General features: G+C 48.4%; 1 protein-coding gene across 4 annotated transcripts in view; it reads right to left on the reverse strand.

The window, feature by feature from the left end:
• RasGAP1 (Ras GTPase activating protein 1) overlaps positions 1-11,613 on the reverse strand; it is a gene marked incomplete at its 3' end in the record, with an annotated part of 149,662 nt that extends 138,049 nt beyond the window's left edge. For all 4 annotated transcript variants that reach the window (XM_070099462.1, XM_070099464.1, XM_070099463.1 and 1 more), the window contains 1 exon segment: positions 11,531-11,613. In XM_070099462.1, the coding sequence (XP_069955563.1) occupies positions 11,531-11,585 (55 nt within the window).
• Positions 11,614-13,756: the final 2,143 nt, after the last annotated feature.

The following is a 13,756-nucleotide window of genomic DNA, read 5'->3' on the forward strand; positions in this document are numbered from 1 at the left end:
GGTTTAGTACTGAATGACTCATACTGGTTTAGTACTGAATGACTCATACTGGTTTAGTAATGAATGACTCATACTGGTTTAGTAATGAATGACTCATACTGGTTTAGTACTGAATAACTCATACTGGTTTAGTACTGAATGACTCATACTGGTTTAGTACTGAATGATCCATACAGGTTGAGGCCTGGTCACAGCCCACGCCACGTGGACACTGACCCCCAAAACACTCTCCAGGTAATGATCCATACTGTTTTAGCATTGAATGATTCATACTGGTTTAGTACTGATTCATACTGTTTTAGTACTGAATGATCCTTACTGGTTTAGTACTGATCATTTTGGATTTAGTTCTTCAAGACTATGCTCAGGCATATTAGTGACTTTCTTTGACTTAACAGTATCTTATAATATGCAAATCACACATCGTAAATTTTGCAAAGAAATAAAAATCTGAATGTGAACTATAATGTGAACTATAATGTGAACTATAATGTGAACTATAATGTGAACTATAATGTGAACTATAATGTGAACTATAATCATGATGTAGAGAAGAATTTTATAAATATTGTCACATTATTGTGCAGGAAGATTGAGTTACCAATAAAAGTTCATGCCTGCAATGCTACTGCTGAATGGCCCACACAGGTTTAGAGCTTGACACAAATGAAATACAGGAGGGCCCTGCTTATACAGAAGGTTAACTTCCAGACTACTGCTGTACAGGAGGGGGCCACTTATACAGCAGGTTAGGTTCCAGGCTACTGCTGTATAGGAGGGCCCTGCTTATACAGCAGGTTAGGTTCCAGGCTACTGCTGTACAGGAGGACCCTGCTTATACAGCAGGTTAGGTTCTGGGCTACTGTTGTACAGGAGGCCCCTGCTTATACAGCAGGTTAGGTTCTAGGCTACTGTTGTACAGGAGGCCCCTGCTTATACAGCAGGTTAGGTTCTGGGCTACTGTTGTACAGGAGGACCCTGCTTATACAGCAGGTTAGGTTCTGGGCTACTGCTGTACAGGAGAACCCTGCTTATACAGCAGGTTAGGTTCTGGGCTACTGCTATACAGGAGGCCCCTGCTTATATAGCAGGTTAGGCACAAGGCTACTGCTGTACAGGAGGGCCCCACTTATACAGCAGGTTAGGCTCCAGGCTACTGCTGTACAGGAGGGCCCCACTTATACAGCAGGTTAGGTTCTGGGCTACTGCTGTACAGGAGGCCCCACTTACACAGCAGGTTAGGTTCTGGGCTACTGCTGTACAGGAGGCCCCACTTATACAGCAGGTTAGGTTATGGGCTACTGCTGTACAGGAGGTCCCTGCTTATACAGTAGGTTAGGTTCCAGGCTACTGCTGTACAGGAGGCCCCACTTATACAGCAGATTAGGCTCCAGGCTACTGCTGTACAGGAGGCACCACTTATACAGCAGGTTAGGCTCCAGGCTACTGCTGTACAGGAGGCCACACTTATACAACAGGTTAGGCTCCAGGCTACTGCTGTACAGGATGGCCCCACTTATACAGCAGGTTAGGCTCCAGGCTACTGCTGTACAGGAGAGCCCCACTTATACAGCAGGTTAGGTTCCGGGCTACTGCTGTACAGGAGGTCCCTGCTTATACAGCAGGTTAGGTTCCGGGCTACTGCTGTATGGGAGGCCCCACTTATACAGCAGGTTAGGCTCCAGGCTGCTACTGCTCAACAAGATGGCCCCACTTATACAGCAGGTTAGGCTCCAGGCTACTGCTGCACAGGAGGGCCCCACTTATACAGCAGGTTAGGCTCCAGGCTACTGCTGTACAGGAGGGCCCTGCTTATACTGCAGGTTAGGTTCCAGGCTACTGCAGTACAGGAGGACCCTGCTTATACAGCAGGTTAGGCTCCAGGCTACTGCTGTAGAGGAGGCCCCACTTATATAGCAGGTTAGGCTCCAGGCTACTGCTGTACAGGAGGGCCCACTTATACAGCAGGTTAGGCTACTGCTGTACAGGAGGGTCCCACTTATACAGCAGGTTAGGTTTCAGGCTACTGTTGTACAGGAGGCCCCACTTATACAGCAGGTTAGGCTCCAGGCTACTGCTGTAAAGGAGGGCCCCACTTATACAGCAGGTTAGGTTCCAGGCTACTGATGTACAGGAGGGCCCCACTTATACAGCAGGTTAGGCTCCAGGCTACTACTGTACAGGAGGCCCCACTTATACAGCAGGTTAGGCTCCAGGCTACTGCTGTTCAGGAGGACTCACTTATACAGCAGGTTAGGCTCCAGGCGACTGCTGTACAGGAGGACCCACTTATACAGCAGGTTAGGCTCCAGGCTACTGCTGTACAGGAGGGCCCTGCTTATACAGCAGGTTAGCCTCCAGGCTACTGCTGTACAGGAGGCCCCACTTATACAGCAGGTTAGGCTCCAGGCTACTGCTGTACAGGAGGCCCAACTTATACAGCAGGTTAGGCTCCAGGCTACTGCTGTACAGGAGGGCCCCACTTATACAGCAGGTTAGGTTCCAGGCTACTGCTGTACAGGAGGGCCCCACTTATACAGCAGGTTAGGTTCAAGGCTACTGCTGTACAGGAAGGCCCCACTTATACAGCAGGTTAGGCTCCAGGGTATTGCTGTACAGGAGGGCCCCACTTATACAGCAGGTTAGGTTCCAGGCTACTGCTGTACAGGAGGCCCCACTTATACAGCAGGTTAGGCTCCAGGCTACTGCTGTACAGGAGGGCCCCACTTATACAGCAGGTTAGGTTCCAGGCTACTGCTGTACAGGAGGCCCCACTTATACAGCAGATTGGGTTCCAGGCTACTGCTGTACAGGAGGGCCTCACTTATACAGCAGGTTAGGCTCCAGGCTACTGCTGTACAGGAGGGCCCCACTTATACAGCAGGTTAGGCTCCAGGCTACTGCTGTACAGGAGAGCCCCACTTATACAGCAGGTTAGGCTCCAGGCTACTGCTGTACAGGAGGGCCCCACTTATACAGCAGGTTAGGCTCCAGGCTACTGCTGTACAGGAGGACCCACTTATACAGCAGGTTAGGCTCCAGGCTACTGCTGTACAGGAGGGCCCCACTTATACAGCAGGTTAGGCTCCAGGCTACTGCTGTTCAGGAGGACTCACTTATACAGCAGGTTAGGCTCCAGGCTACTGCTGTACAGGAGGACCCACTTATACAGCAGGTTAGGCTCCAGGCTACTGCTGTACAGGAGGGCCCTGCTTATACAGCAGGTTAGCCTCCAGGCTACTGCTGTACAGGAGGCCCCACTTATACAGCAGGTTAGGCTCCAGGCTACTGCTGTACAGGAGGCCCCATTTATACAACAGGTTAGGCTCCAGGCTACTGCTGTACAGGAGGGCCCCACTTATACAGCAGGTTAGGTTCCAGGCTACTGCTGTACAGGAGGGCCCCACTTATACAGCAGGTTAGGTTCAAGGCTACTGCTGTACAGGAGGGCCCCACTTATACAGCAGGTTAGGCTCCAGGCTACTGCTGTACAGGAGGGCCCCACTTATACAGCAGGTTAGGTTCCAGGCTACTGCTGTACAGGAGGCCCCACTTATATAGCAGGTTAGGCTCCAGGCTACTGCTGTACAGGAGGGCTCCACTTATACAGCAGGTTAGGTTCCAGGCTACTGCTGTACAGGAGGCCCCACTTATACAGCAGGTTAGGTTCCAGGCTACTGCTGTACAGGAGGGCCCCACTTATACAGCAGGTTAGGCTCCAGGCTACTGCTGTACAGGAGGACCCACTTATACAGCAGGTTGGGTTCCAGGCTACTGCTGTACAGGAGGGCCTCACTTATACAGCAGGTTAGGCTCCAGGCTACTGCTGTACAGGAGGGCCCCACTTATACAGCAGGTTAGGCTCCAGGCTACTGCTGTACAGGAGAGCCCCACTTATACAGCAGGTTAGGCTCCAGGCTACTGCTGTACAGGAGGACCCACTTATACAGCAGGTTAGGCTCCAGGCTACTGCTGTACAGTAGGGCCCCACTTATACAGCAGGTTAGGCTCCAGGCTACTGCTGTACAGGAGGACCCACTTATACAGCAGGTTAGGCTCCAGGCTACTGCTGTACAGGAGGACCCACTTATCCAGCAGGTTAGGCTACAGGCTACTGCTGTACAGGAGGGCCCACTTATACAGGAGGTTAGGCTCCAGGCTTCTGCTGTACAGGAGGGTCCCACTTATACAGCAGGTTAGGCTCCAGGCTACTGCTGTACAGGAGGGCCCCACTTATACAGCAGGTTAGGCTCCAGGCTACTGCTGTACAGGAGGGCCCCACTTATACAGCAGGTTAGGTTCCAGGCTACTGCTGTACAGGAGGGCCCCACTTATACAGCAGGTTAGGTTCCAGGCTACTGCTGTACAGCAGGACCCACTTACACAGCAGGTTAGGCTCCAGGCTACTGCTGTACAGGAGGCCCCACTTATACAGCAGGTTAGGTTCCAGGCTACTGCTGTACAGGATAGCCCCACTTATACAGCAGGTTAGGCTCCAGGCTACTGCTGTACAGGAGGACCCACTTATACAGCAGGTTAGACTCCAGGCTACTGCTGTACAGGAGGCCCCACTTATATAGCAGGTTAGGCTCCAGGCTACTGCTGTACATGAGGGCCCACTTATACAGCAGGTTAGGCTCCAGGCTACTGCTGTACAGGAGGGCCCACTTATACAGCAGGTTAGGCTCCAGGCTACTGCTGTTTAGGAGGGGCCCACTTATACAGCAGGTTAGGCTCCAGGCTACTGCTGTAGAGGGCCACACTTATACAGCAGGTTAGGCTCCTGGCTACTGCTGTACAGGAGGGCCCCACTTATACAGCAGGTTAGGCTCCAGCCTACTGCTGTACAGGAGGGCCCCACTTATACAGCAGGTTAGGCTCCAGGCTACTGCTGTACAGGAGGGCCCCACTTATACAGCAGGTTAGGCTCCAGGCTACTGCTGTACAGGAGGGCCCCACTTATACAGCAGGTTAGGCTCCAGGCTACTGCTGTACAGGAGGGCCCCACTTATACAGCAGGTTAGGCTCCAGGCTACTGCTGTACAGGAGGGCCCCACTTATACAGCAGGTTAGGCTCCAGGCTACTGCTGTACAGGAGGGCCCCACTTATACAGCAGGTTAGGCTCCAGGCTACTGCTGTACAGGAGGGCCCCACTTATACAGCAGGTTAGGCTCCAGGCTACTGCTGTACAGGAGGGCCCCACTTATACAGCAGGTTAGGCTCCAGGCTATTGCTGTACAGGAGGGCCCCACTTATAAAGCAGGTTAGTCTCCAGGCTACTGCTGTACAGGAGGGCCCACTTATACAGCAGGGTAGGCTCCAGGCTACTGCTGTACAGGAGGGCCCCACTTATACAGCAGGTTTGGCTCCAGGCTACTGCTGTACAGGAGGGCCCCACTTATACAGCAGGTTAGGCTCCAGGCTACTGCTGTACAGGAGGGCCCCACTTATACAGCAGGTTAGGCTCCAGGCTACTGCTGTACAGGAGGGCCCCACTTATACAGCAGGTTAGGCTCCAGGCTACTGCTGTACAGGAGGGCCCCACTTATACAGCAGGTTAGGCTCCAGGCTACTGCTGTACAGGAGGGCCCCCTCTTATACAGCAGGATAGGCTCCAGGCTACTGCTGTACAGGAGGGCCCCACTTATACAGCAGGTTAGGCTCCAGGCTACTGCTGTACAGGAGGACCCACTTATACAGCAGGTTAGGCTCCAGGCTACTGCTGTACAGGAGGGCCCACTTATACAGCAGGTTAGGCTCCAGGCTACTGCTGTACAGGAGGGCCCCACTTATACAGCAGGTTAGGCTCCAGGCTACTGCTGTACAGGAGGACCCACTTATACAGCAGGTTAGGCTCCAGGCTACTGCTGTACAGGAGGGCCCACTTATACAGCAGGTTAGGCTCCAGGCTACTGCTGTACAGGAGGACCCACTTATACAGCAGGTTAGGCTCCAGGCTACTGCTGTACAGGAGGGCCCCACTTATACAGCAGGTTAGGCTCCAGGCTACTGCTGTACAGGAGGGCCCACTTATACAGCAGGTTAGGCTCCAGGCTACTGCTGTACAGGAGGGCCCACTTATACAGCAGGTTAGGCTCCAGGCTACTGCTGTACAGGAGGACCCCACTTATACAGCAGGTTAGGCTCCAGGCTACTGCTGTACAGGAGGCCCCACTTATACAGCAGGTTAGGCTCCAGGCTACTGCTGTACAGGAGGGCCCACTTATACAGCAGGTTAGGCTCCAGGCTACTGCTGTACAGGAGGGCCCCACTTATCCAGCAGGTTAGGCTCCAGGCTACTGCTGTACAGGAGGGCCCACTTATACAGCAGGTTAGGCTCCAGGCTACTGCTGTACAGGAGGACCCACTTATACAGCAGGTTAGGCTCCAGGCTACTGCTGTACAGGAGGACCCACTTATACAGCAGGTTAGGCTCCAGGCTACTGCTGTACAGGAGGGCCCCACTTATACAGCAGGTTAGGCTCAAGGCTACTGCTGTACAGGAGGACCCACTTATGCAGCAGGTTAGGCTCCAGGCTACTGCTGTACAGGAGGGCCCACTTATACAGCAGGTTAGGCTCCAGGCTACTGCTGTACAGGAGGGCCCACTTATACAGCAGGTTAGGCTCCAGGCTACTGCTGTACAGGAGGGCCCCACTTATCCAGCAGGTTAGGCTCCAGGCTACTGCTGTACAGGAGGCCCCACTTATACAGCAGGTTAGGCTCCAGGCTACTGCTGTACAGGAGGGCCCACTTATACAGCAGGTTAGGCTCCAGGCTACTGCTGTACAGGAGGCCCCACTTATACAGCAGGTTAGGCTCCAGGCTACTGCTGTACAGGAGGGCCCACTTATACAGCAGGTTAGGCTCCAGGCTACTGCTGTACAGGAGGGCCCACTTATACAGCAGGTTAGGCTCCAGGCTACTGCTGTACAGGAGGCCCCACTTATACAGCAGGTTAGGCTCCAGGCTACTGCTGTACAGGAGGGCCCACTTATACAGCAGGTTAGGCTCCAGGCTACTGCTGTACAGGAGGGCCCACTTATACAGCAGGTTAGGCTCCAGGCTACTGCTGTACAGGAGGACCCCACTTATACAGCAGGTTAGGCTCCAGGCTACTGCTGTACAGGAGGGCCCACTTATACAGCAGGTTAGGCTCCAGGCTACTGCTGTACAGGAGGGCCCACTTATACAGCAGGTTAGGCTCCAGGCTACTGCTGTACAGGAGGGCCCACTTATACAGCAGGTTAGGCTCCAGGCTACTGCTGTACAGGAGGGCCCACTTATACAGCAGGTTAGGCTCCAGGCTACTGCTGTACAGGAGGACCCCACTTATACAGCAGGTTAGGCTCCAGGCTACTGCTGTACAGGAGGCCCCACTTATACAGCAGGTTAGGCTCCAGGCTACTGCTGTACAGGAGGCCCCACTTATACAGCAGGTTAGGCTCCAGGCTACTGCTGTACAGGAGGGCCCACTTATACAGCAGGTTAGGCTCCAGGCTACTGCTGTACAGGAGGCCCCACTTATACAACAGGTTAGGTTCCAGGCTACTGCTGTACAGGAGGACCCACTTATACAGCAGGTTAGGCTCCAGGCTACTGCTGTACAGGAGGACCCCACTTATACAGCAGGTTAGGCTCCAGGCTACTGCTGTACAGGAGGCCCCACTTATACAGCAGGTTAGGCTCCAGGCTACTGCTGTACAGGACCCACTTATACAGCAGGTTAGGCTCCAGGCTACTGCTGTACAGGAGGACCCACTTATACAGCAGGTTAGGCTCCAGGCTACTGCTGTACAGGAGGGCCCCACTTATACAGCAGGTTAGGTTCCAGGCTACTGCTGTACAGGAGGGCCCACTTATACAGCAGATTAGGTTCCAGGCTGCTGCTGTACAGGAGGGCTGTACCCCACTTATACAGCAGGTTAGGCTCCAGGCTACTGCTGTACAAGAGGGCCCCACTTACACAGCAGGTTAGTCTCCAGGCTACTGCTGTACAAGAGGGCCCCACTTACAGCAGGTTAGGCTCCAGGCTACTGCTGTACAGGAGGACCCACTTATACAGCAGGTTAGGCTCCAGGCTACTGCTGTACAGGAGGGCCCACTTATACAGCAGGTTAGGCTCCAGGCTACTGCTGTACAGGAGGCCCCACTTATACAGCAGGTTAGGTTCCAGGCTACTGCTGTACAGGAGGACCCACTTATACAGCAGGTTAGGTTCCAGGCTACTGCTGTACAGGAGGGCCCCACTTATACAGCAGGTTAGGCTCCAGGCTACTGCTGTACAGGAGGGCCCCACTTATACAGCAGGTTAGGCTCCAGGCTACTGCTGTACAGGAGGGCCCCACTTATACAGCAGGTTAGGCTCCAGGCTACTGCTGTACAGGAGGACCCACTTATACAGCAGGTTAGGTTCCAGGCTACTGCTGTACAGGAGGGCCCCACTTATACAGCAGGTTAGGTTCCAGGCTACTGCTGTACAGGAGGGCCCACTTATACAGCAGGTTAGGCTCCAGGCTACTGCTGTACAGGAGGACCCACTTATACAGCAGGTTAGGCTCCAGGCTACTGCTGTACAGGAGGACCCACTTATACAGCAGGTTAGGCTCCAGGCTACTGCTGTACAGGAGGACCCACTTATACAGCAGGTTAGGCTCCAGGCTACTGCTGTACAGGAGGACCCACTTATACAGCAGGTTAGGCTCCAGGCTACTGCTGTACAGGAGGACCCACTTATACAGCAGGTTAGGCTCCAGGCTACTGCTGTACAGGAGGACCCACTTATACAGCAGGTTAGGCTCCAGGCTACTGCTGTACAGGACCCACTTATACAGCAGGTTAGGCTCCAGGCTACTGCTGTACAGGAGGCCCCACTTATACAGCAGGTTAGGCTCCAGGCTACTGCTGTACAGGAGGGCCCCACTTATACAGCAGGTTAGGCTCCAGGCTACTGCTGTACAGGACCCACTTATACAGCAGGTTAGGCTCCAGGCTACTGCTGTACAGGAGGACCCACTTATACAGCAGGTTAGGCTCCAGGCTACTGCTGTACAGGACCCACTTATACAGCAGGTTAGATTCCAGGCTACTGCTGTACAGGAGGTCCCACTTATATAGCAGGTTAGGTTCCAGGCTACTGCTGTACAGGAGGACCCACTTATACAGCAGGTTAGGCTCCAGGCTACTGCTGTACAGGAGGACCCACTTATACAGCAGGTTAGGTTCAAGGCTACTGCTGTACAGGAGGACCCATACAGCAGGTTAGGTTCCAGGCTACTGCTGTACAGGAGGGCCCCACTTATACAGCAGGTTAGGCTCCAGGCTACTGCTGTACAGGAGGGCCCCACTTATACAGCAGGTTAGGCTCCAGGCTACTGCTGTACAGGAGGACCCACTTATACAGCAGGTTAGGCTCCAGGCTACTGCTGTACAGGACCCACTTATACAGCAGGTTAGGTTCCAGGCTACTGCTGTACAGGAGGCCCCACTTATACAGCAGGTTAGGTTCCAGGCTACTGCTGTACAGGAGGACCCACTTATACAGCAGGTTAGGTTCCAGGCTACTGCTGTACAGGAGGGCCCCACTTATACAGCAGGTTAGGCTCCAGGCTACTGCTGTACAGGAGGGCCCCACTTATACAGCAGGTTAGGCTCCAGGCTACTGCTGTACAGGAGGACCCACTTATACAGCAGGTTAGGCTCCAGGCTACTGCTGTACAGGAGGACCCACTTATACAGCAGGTTAGGCTCCAGGCTACTGCTGTACAGGAGGACCCACTTATACAGCAGGTTAGGCTCCAGGCTACTGCTGTACAGGAGGGCCCACTTATACAGCAGGTTAGGCTCCAGGCTACTGCTGTACAGGAGGACCCACTTATACAGCAGGTTAGGCAGGCTTCTGCTGTACAGGACCCACTTATACAGCAGGTTAGGCTCCAGGCTACTGCTGTACAGGAGGCCCCACTTATACAGCAGGTTAGGCTCCAGGCTACTGCTGTACAGGAGGGCCCCACTTATACAGCAGGTTAGGCTCCAGGCTACTGCTGTACAGGAGGACCCACTTATACAGCAGGTTAGGCTCCAGGCTACTGCTGTACAGGAGGACCCACTTATACAGCAGGTTAGGCTCCAGGCTACTGCTGTACAGGAGGACCCACTTATACAGCAGGTTAGGCTCCAGGCTACTACTGTACAGGAGGGCCCACTTACATAGCAGGTTAGGCTCCAGGCTACTGCTGTACAGGAGGGCCCCACTTATACAGCAGGTTAGGCTCCAGGCTACTGCTGTACAGGAGGACCCCACTTATACAGCAGGTTAGGCTCCAGGCTACTGCTGTACAGGAGGACCCACTTATACAGCAGGTTAGGCTCCAGGCTACTGCTGTACAGGAGGGCCCCACTTATACAGCAGGTTAGGCTCCAGGCTACTGTTCTGAAGTCTTTCTAAACTTTCCAATACATATAAAAGCCTTATAACACGTTAACACTATCATATATTAAGTGAACAATAATGCCAGACCTAATACAGTACAAACATTACTTACCTTCAAATATTTTTGTCATTAGCTTAAAGTGATGGTGAATATATTAACTGTAACAAGTCTGAATAAATTATGTCTAAAGTAGAAAACTGTGTTAGTGAAGTGTTGTAGACGCTGCTGGAATTATTATATTGTCAAACTTATGAGTAAAATATATAAATGAAGGGAGGTGCTTAATACTTGCAAGGAGCTTTTGATCCAAGGAATTGGATTTATCCTTCCTTGGACCGAAGCTTTTTCCCATTTGCAAAGCATTGTGGGATCCCTACAGGTTTAGCACTCACCCTATGATTTTTTTATAATAAAAAATGTATAATATATTAATACTGATAAATAATGGTTGTTGATGGTTGTTGTGGGGACAGAGGCTCGAGCCTGCACCGATCCTCTGTTTAATGACCCACACGGGTTTACTGCTTCATAATAACCAAGAAAAGCGCCACATAATTCTCCATTAAACTTGTTTTGACACAAATAATATAAATTTTTAGTTACAACCCCATTATCTGCAATTTTCCAAAATTTACATAATTCAATAGACCCAAAAGTGTATAGATGGAAATTTTACAATGTTTATAATGTATAATAATATTAAATTACGAAAATAACGAGAATTAAGGTTGTGTTAAGACAAAGAAAACAACAGGTGCTTAAGAGTCATTTTTAGGTCACGTCATGTTAGGTGATCATTGATCCTTATATACACACTACACACTTGTTTATACACACATGTGCAACACAAACAACACCTGAGGCACACACATACTCTGGCTCCTCTACACTCACATGTTTGGCGGGAAAACACAATTATTACTCTGACTTTTGATTCATTGATTGAGAGTAAACAAGAGAAGCTCAACCACAACTCTAACTCACTTTTTATCTCTAAATCAAAGTTACTCATCAAAGTTGATCTAAGTCATCCTGTCGTGCGATCACTTAGGGTGATTTAGGGAGAGTTTAAGGTGTTAAATACGTCTCTACGTACCTATTTTAACTCTTAATCTCTGCTCCAGCCTCACCAGGCCTGGCGAGGCGGCCATCTTGCTCCATCACACTGCCAGGGCTGCCAACCTTACTACATGACAACAACTTGTTCACATCCATCCATTCTGACTTAAACTTAATATTATTATACACTACACCATACATATGCACACAGATGTCTCTCAGTGTATATACACACACATGTATCTCTCAGTGTATATACACACACATGTATCTCAGTGTATATACACACAGATGTATATCTCAGTGTACATACACACACATATGTATCTCAGTGTATATACACACAGATGTATATCTCAGTGTATATACACACACATGTATCTCAGTGTATATACACACAGATGTATATCTCAGTGTATATACACACATGTATCTCAGTGTATATACACACAGATGTATATCTCAGTGTATATACACACATGTATCTCTCAGTGTATATACACACATGTATCTCAGTGTATATACACACAGATGTATATCTCAGTGTATATACACACAGATGTATATCTCAGTGTACATACACACACAGATGTACCTCAGTGTATATACACACACAGATGTATCTCTCAGTGTATATACACATAAGTATCTCTCAGTGTATATACACACACAGATGCATCTCTCAGTGTATATACACACATGTATCTCTCAGTGTATATACACACATGTATCTCAGTGTATATACACACAGATGTATATCTCAGTGTACATACACACACACATGTATCTCAGTGTATATACACACACATGTATCTCAGCGTATATACACATATACATCTCTCAATTTAAACCCAGGGATGTATATCTCAGTGTATATACACACACATGTATCTCAGTGTATATACACACACATGTATATCTCAGTGTACATACACACAGATGTATCTCAGTGTATATACACACACATGTATATCTCAGTGTACATACACACAGATGTATCTCAGTGTATATACACACACAGATGTATCTCTCAGTGTATATACACATATACATCTCTCAATTTAAACCCAGGGATGTATATCTCAGTGTATATACACCCAGCTTCTGTATTTTATGTGCGGGTTATTTGTGTATCGTTCCAGTCACGGTATTGTGCCTTTTTGTTATTTATACTTATATCTCTCAGTGAATACACACCCAGAGATGCGTATCTCTGCGTATATACACCCAGGGATGTATATATCAGTGTATATACACAGATGTATATATCTCTCAGTGTATATATTCTGGTAGTTTGATCTCTATCTTACAGATAAAAATATTAACTTGTGAAGAATAACTTCATGTAAATGTTATCCAACTTATATATATTTTGTTCTTTAAGTTATGTCAGTTTTATATACTTGATTTATTAAGTTGATTTATTCTTTATCATCACTTATAATAACTACTTTTAACTACGTATATCTACATAATACACAAACCTCAGTGGAAATAATACTGAAGATAATGATTATTTTTTTCCAAATTGTTTATAATTGGTTCAGAAAAAAGTGATATAGAAAATCCTTAATTATGAAGATCACTACGTTAATGTATTTGTGTATACCTGAATAAACTTACTTACTTACTTAACTTACTTACATACTTACTTACTTAACTTACTTACATACTTACTTACTTACTTAACTTACTTACATACTTACTTACTTAACTTATTTACATACTTACTTATTTACATACTTACTTACTTAACTTACATACTTACTTACTTAACTTACTTACATACTTACTTACTTAACTTACTTACATACTTACTTACTTACTTACTTAACTTACTTACATACTTACTTACTTACTTACTTACTTACTTACTTACATACTTACTTACTTACTTAACTTACTTACATACTTACTTACTTACTTACTTACATACTTACTTACTTACTTACTTACTTATTTACATACTTACTTACTTACTTTTGGTAAACTTAAAAAAAATTATAACTATTTATAAGTTACTTTCTCTGACATTTTTGGTCCACTAATTATGTAAATTATTGAGAAAAACATTAATTAGATAATGCATATAGGTAAGTTAGGTTTTCAATAATATATTACAAGGACCAGACTGGAAATAAGTCACTTTGGCTTGTTTTGAGTTGTTCTATGAGATAAATATACGTTACTATATATAATAATTGTACTTACCTAAACCTGTGTAACTGAAATACATTTCCAGATGATACATATTTTATATATA

Source organism: Cherax quadricarinatus, chromosome 67 (assembly GCF_038502225.1).
Source record: "Cherax quadricarinatus isolate ZL_2023a chromosome 67, ASM3850222v1, whole genome shotgun sequence".
Lineage (NCBI taxonomy): Eukaryota > Metazoa > Arthropoda > Malacostraca > Decapoda > Parastacidae > Cherax > Cherax quadricarinatus.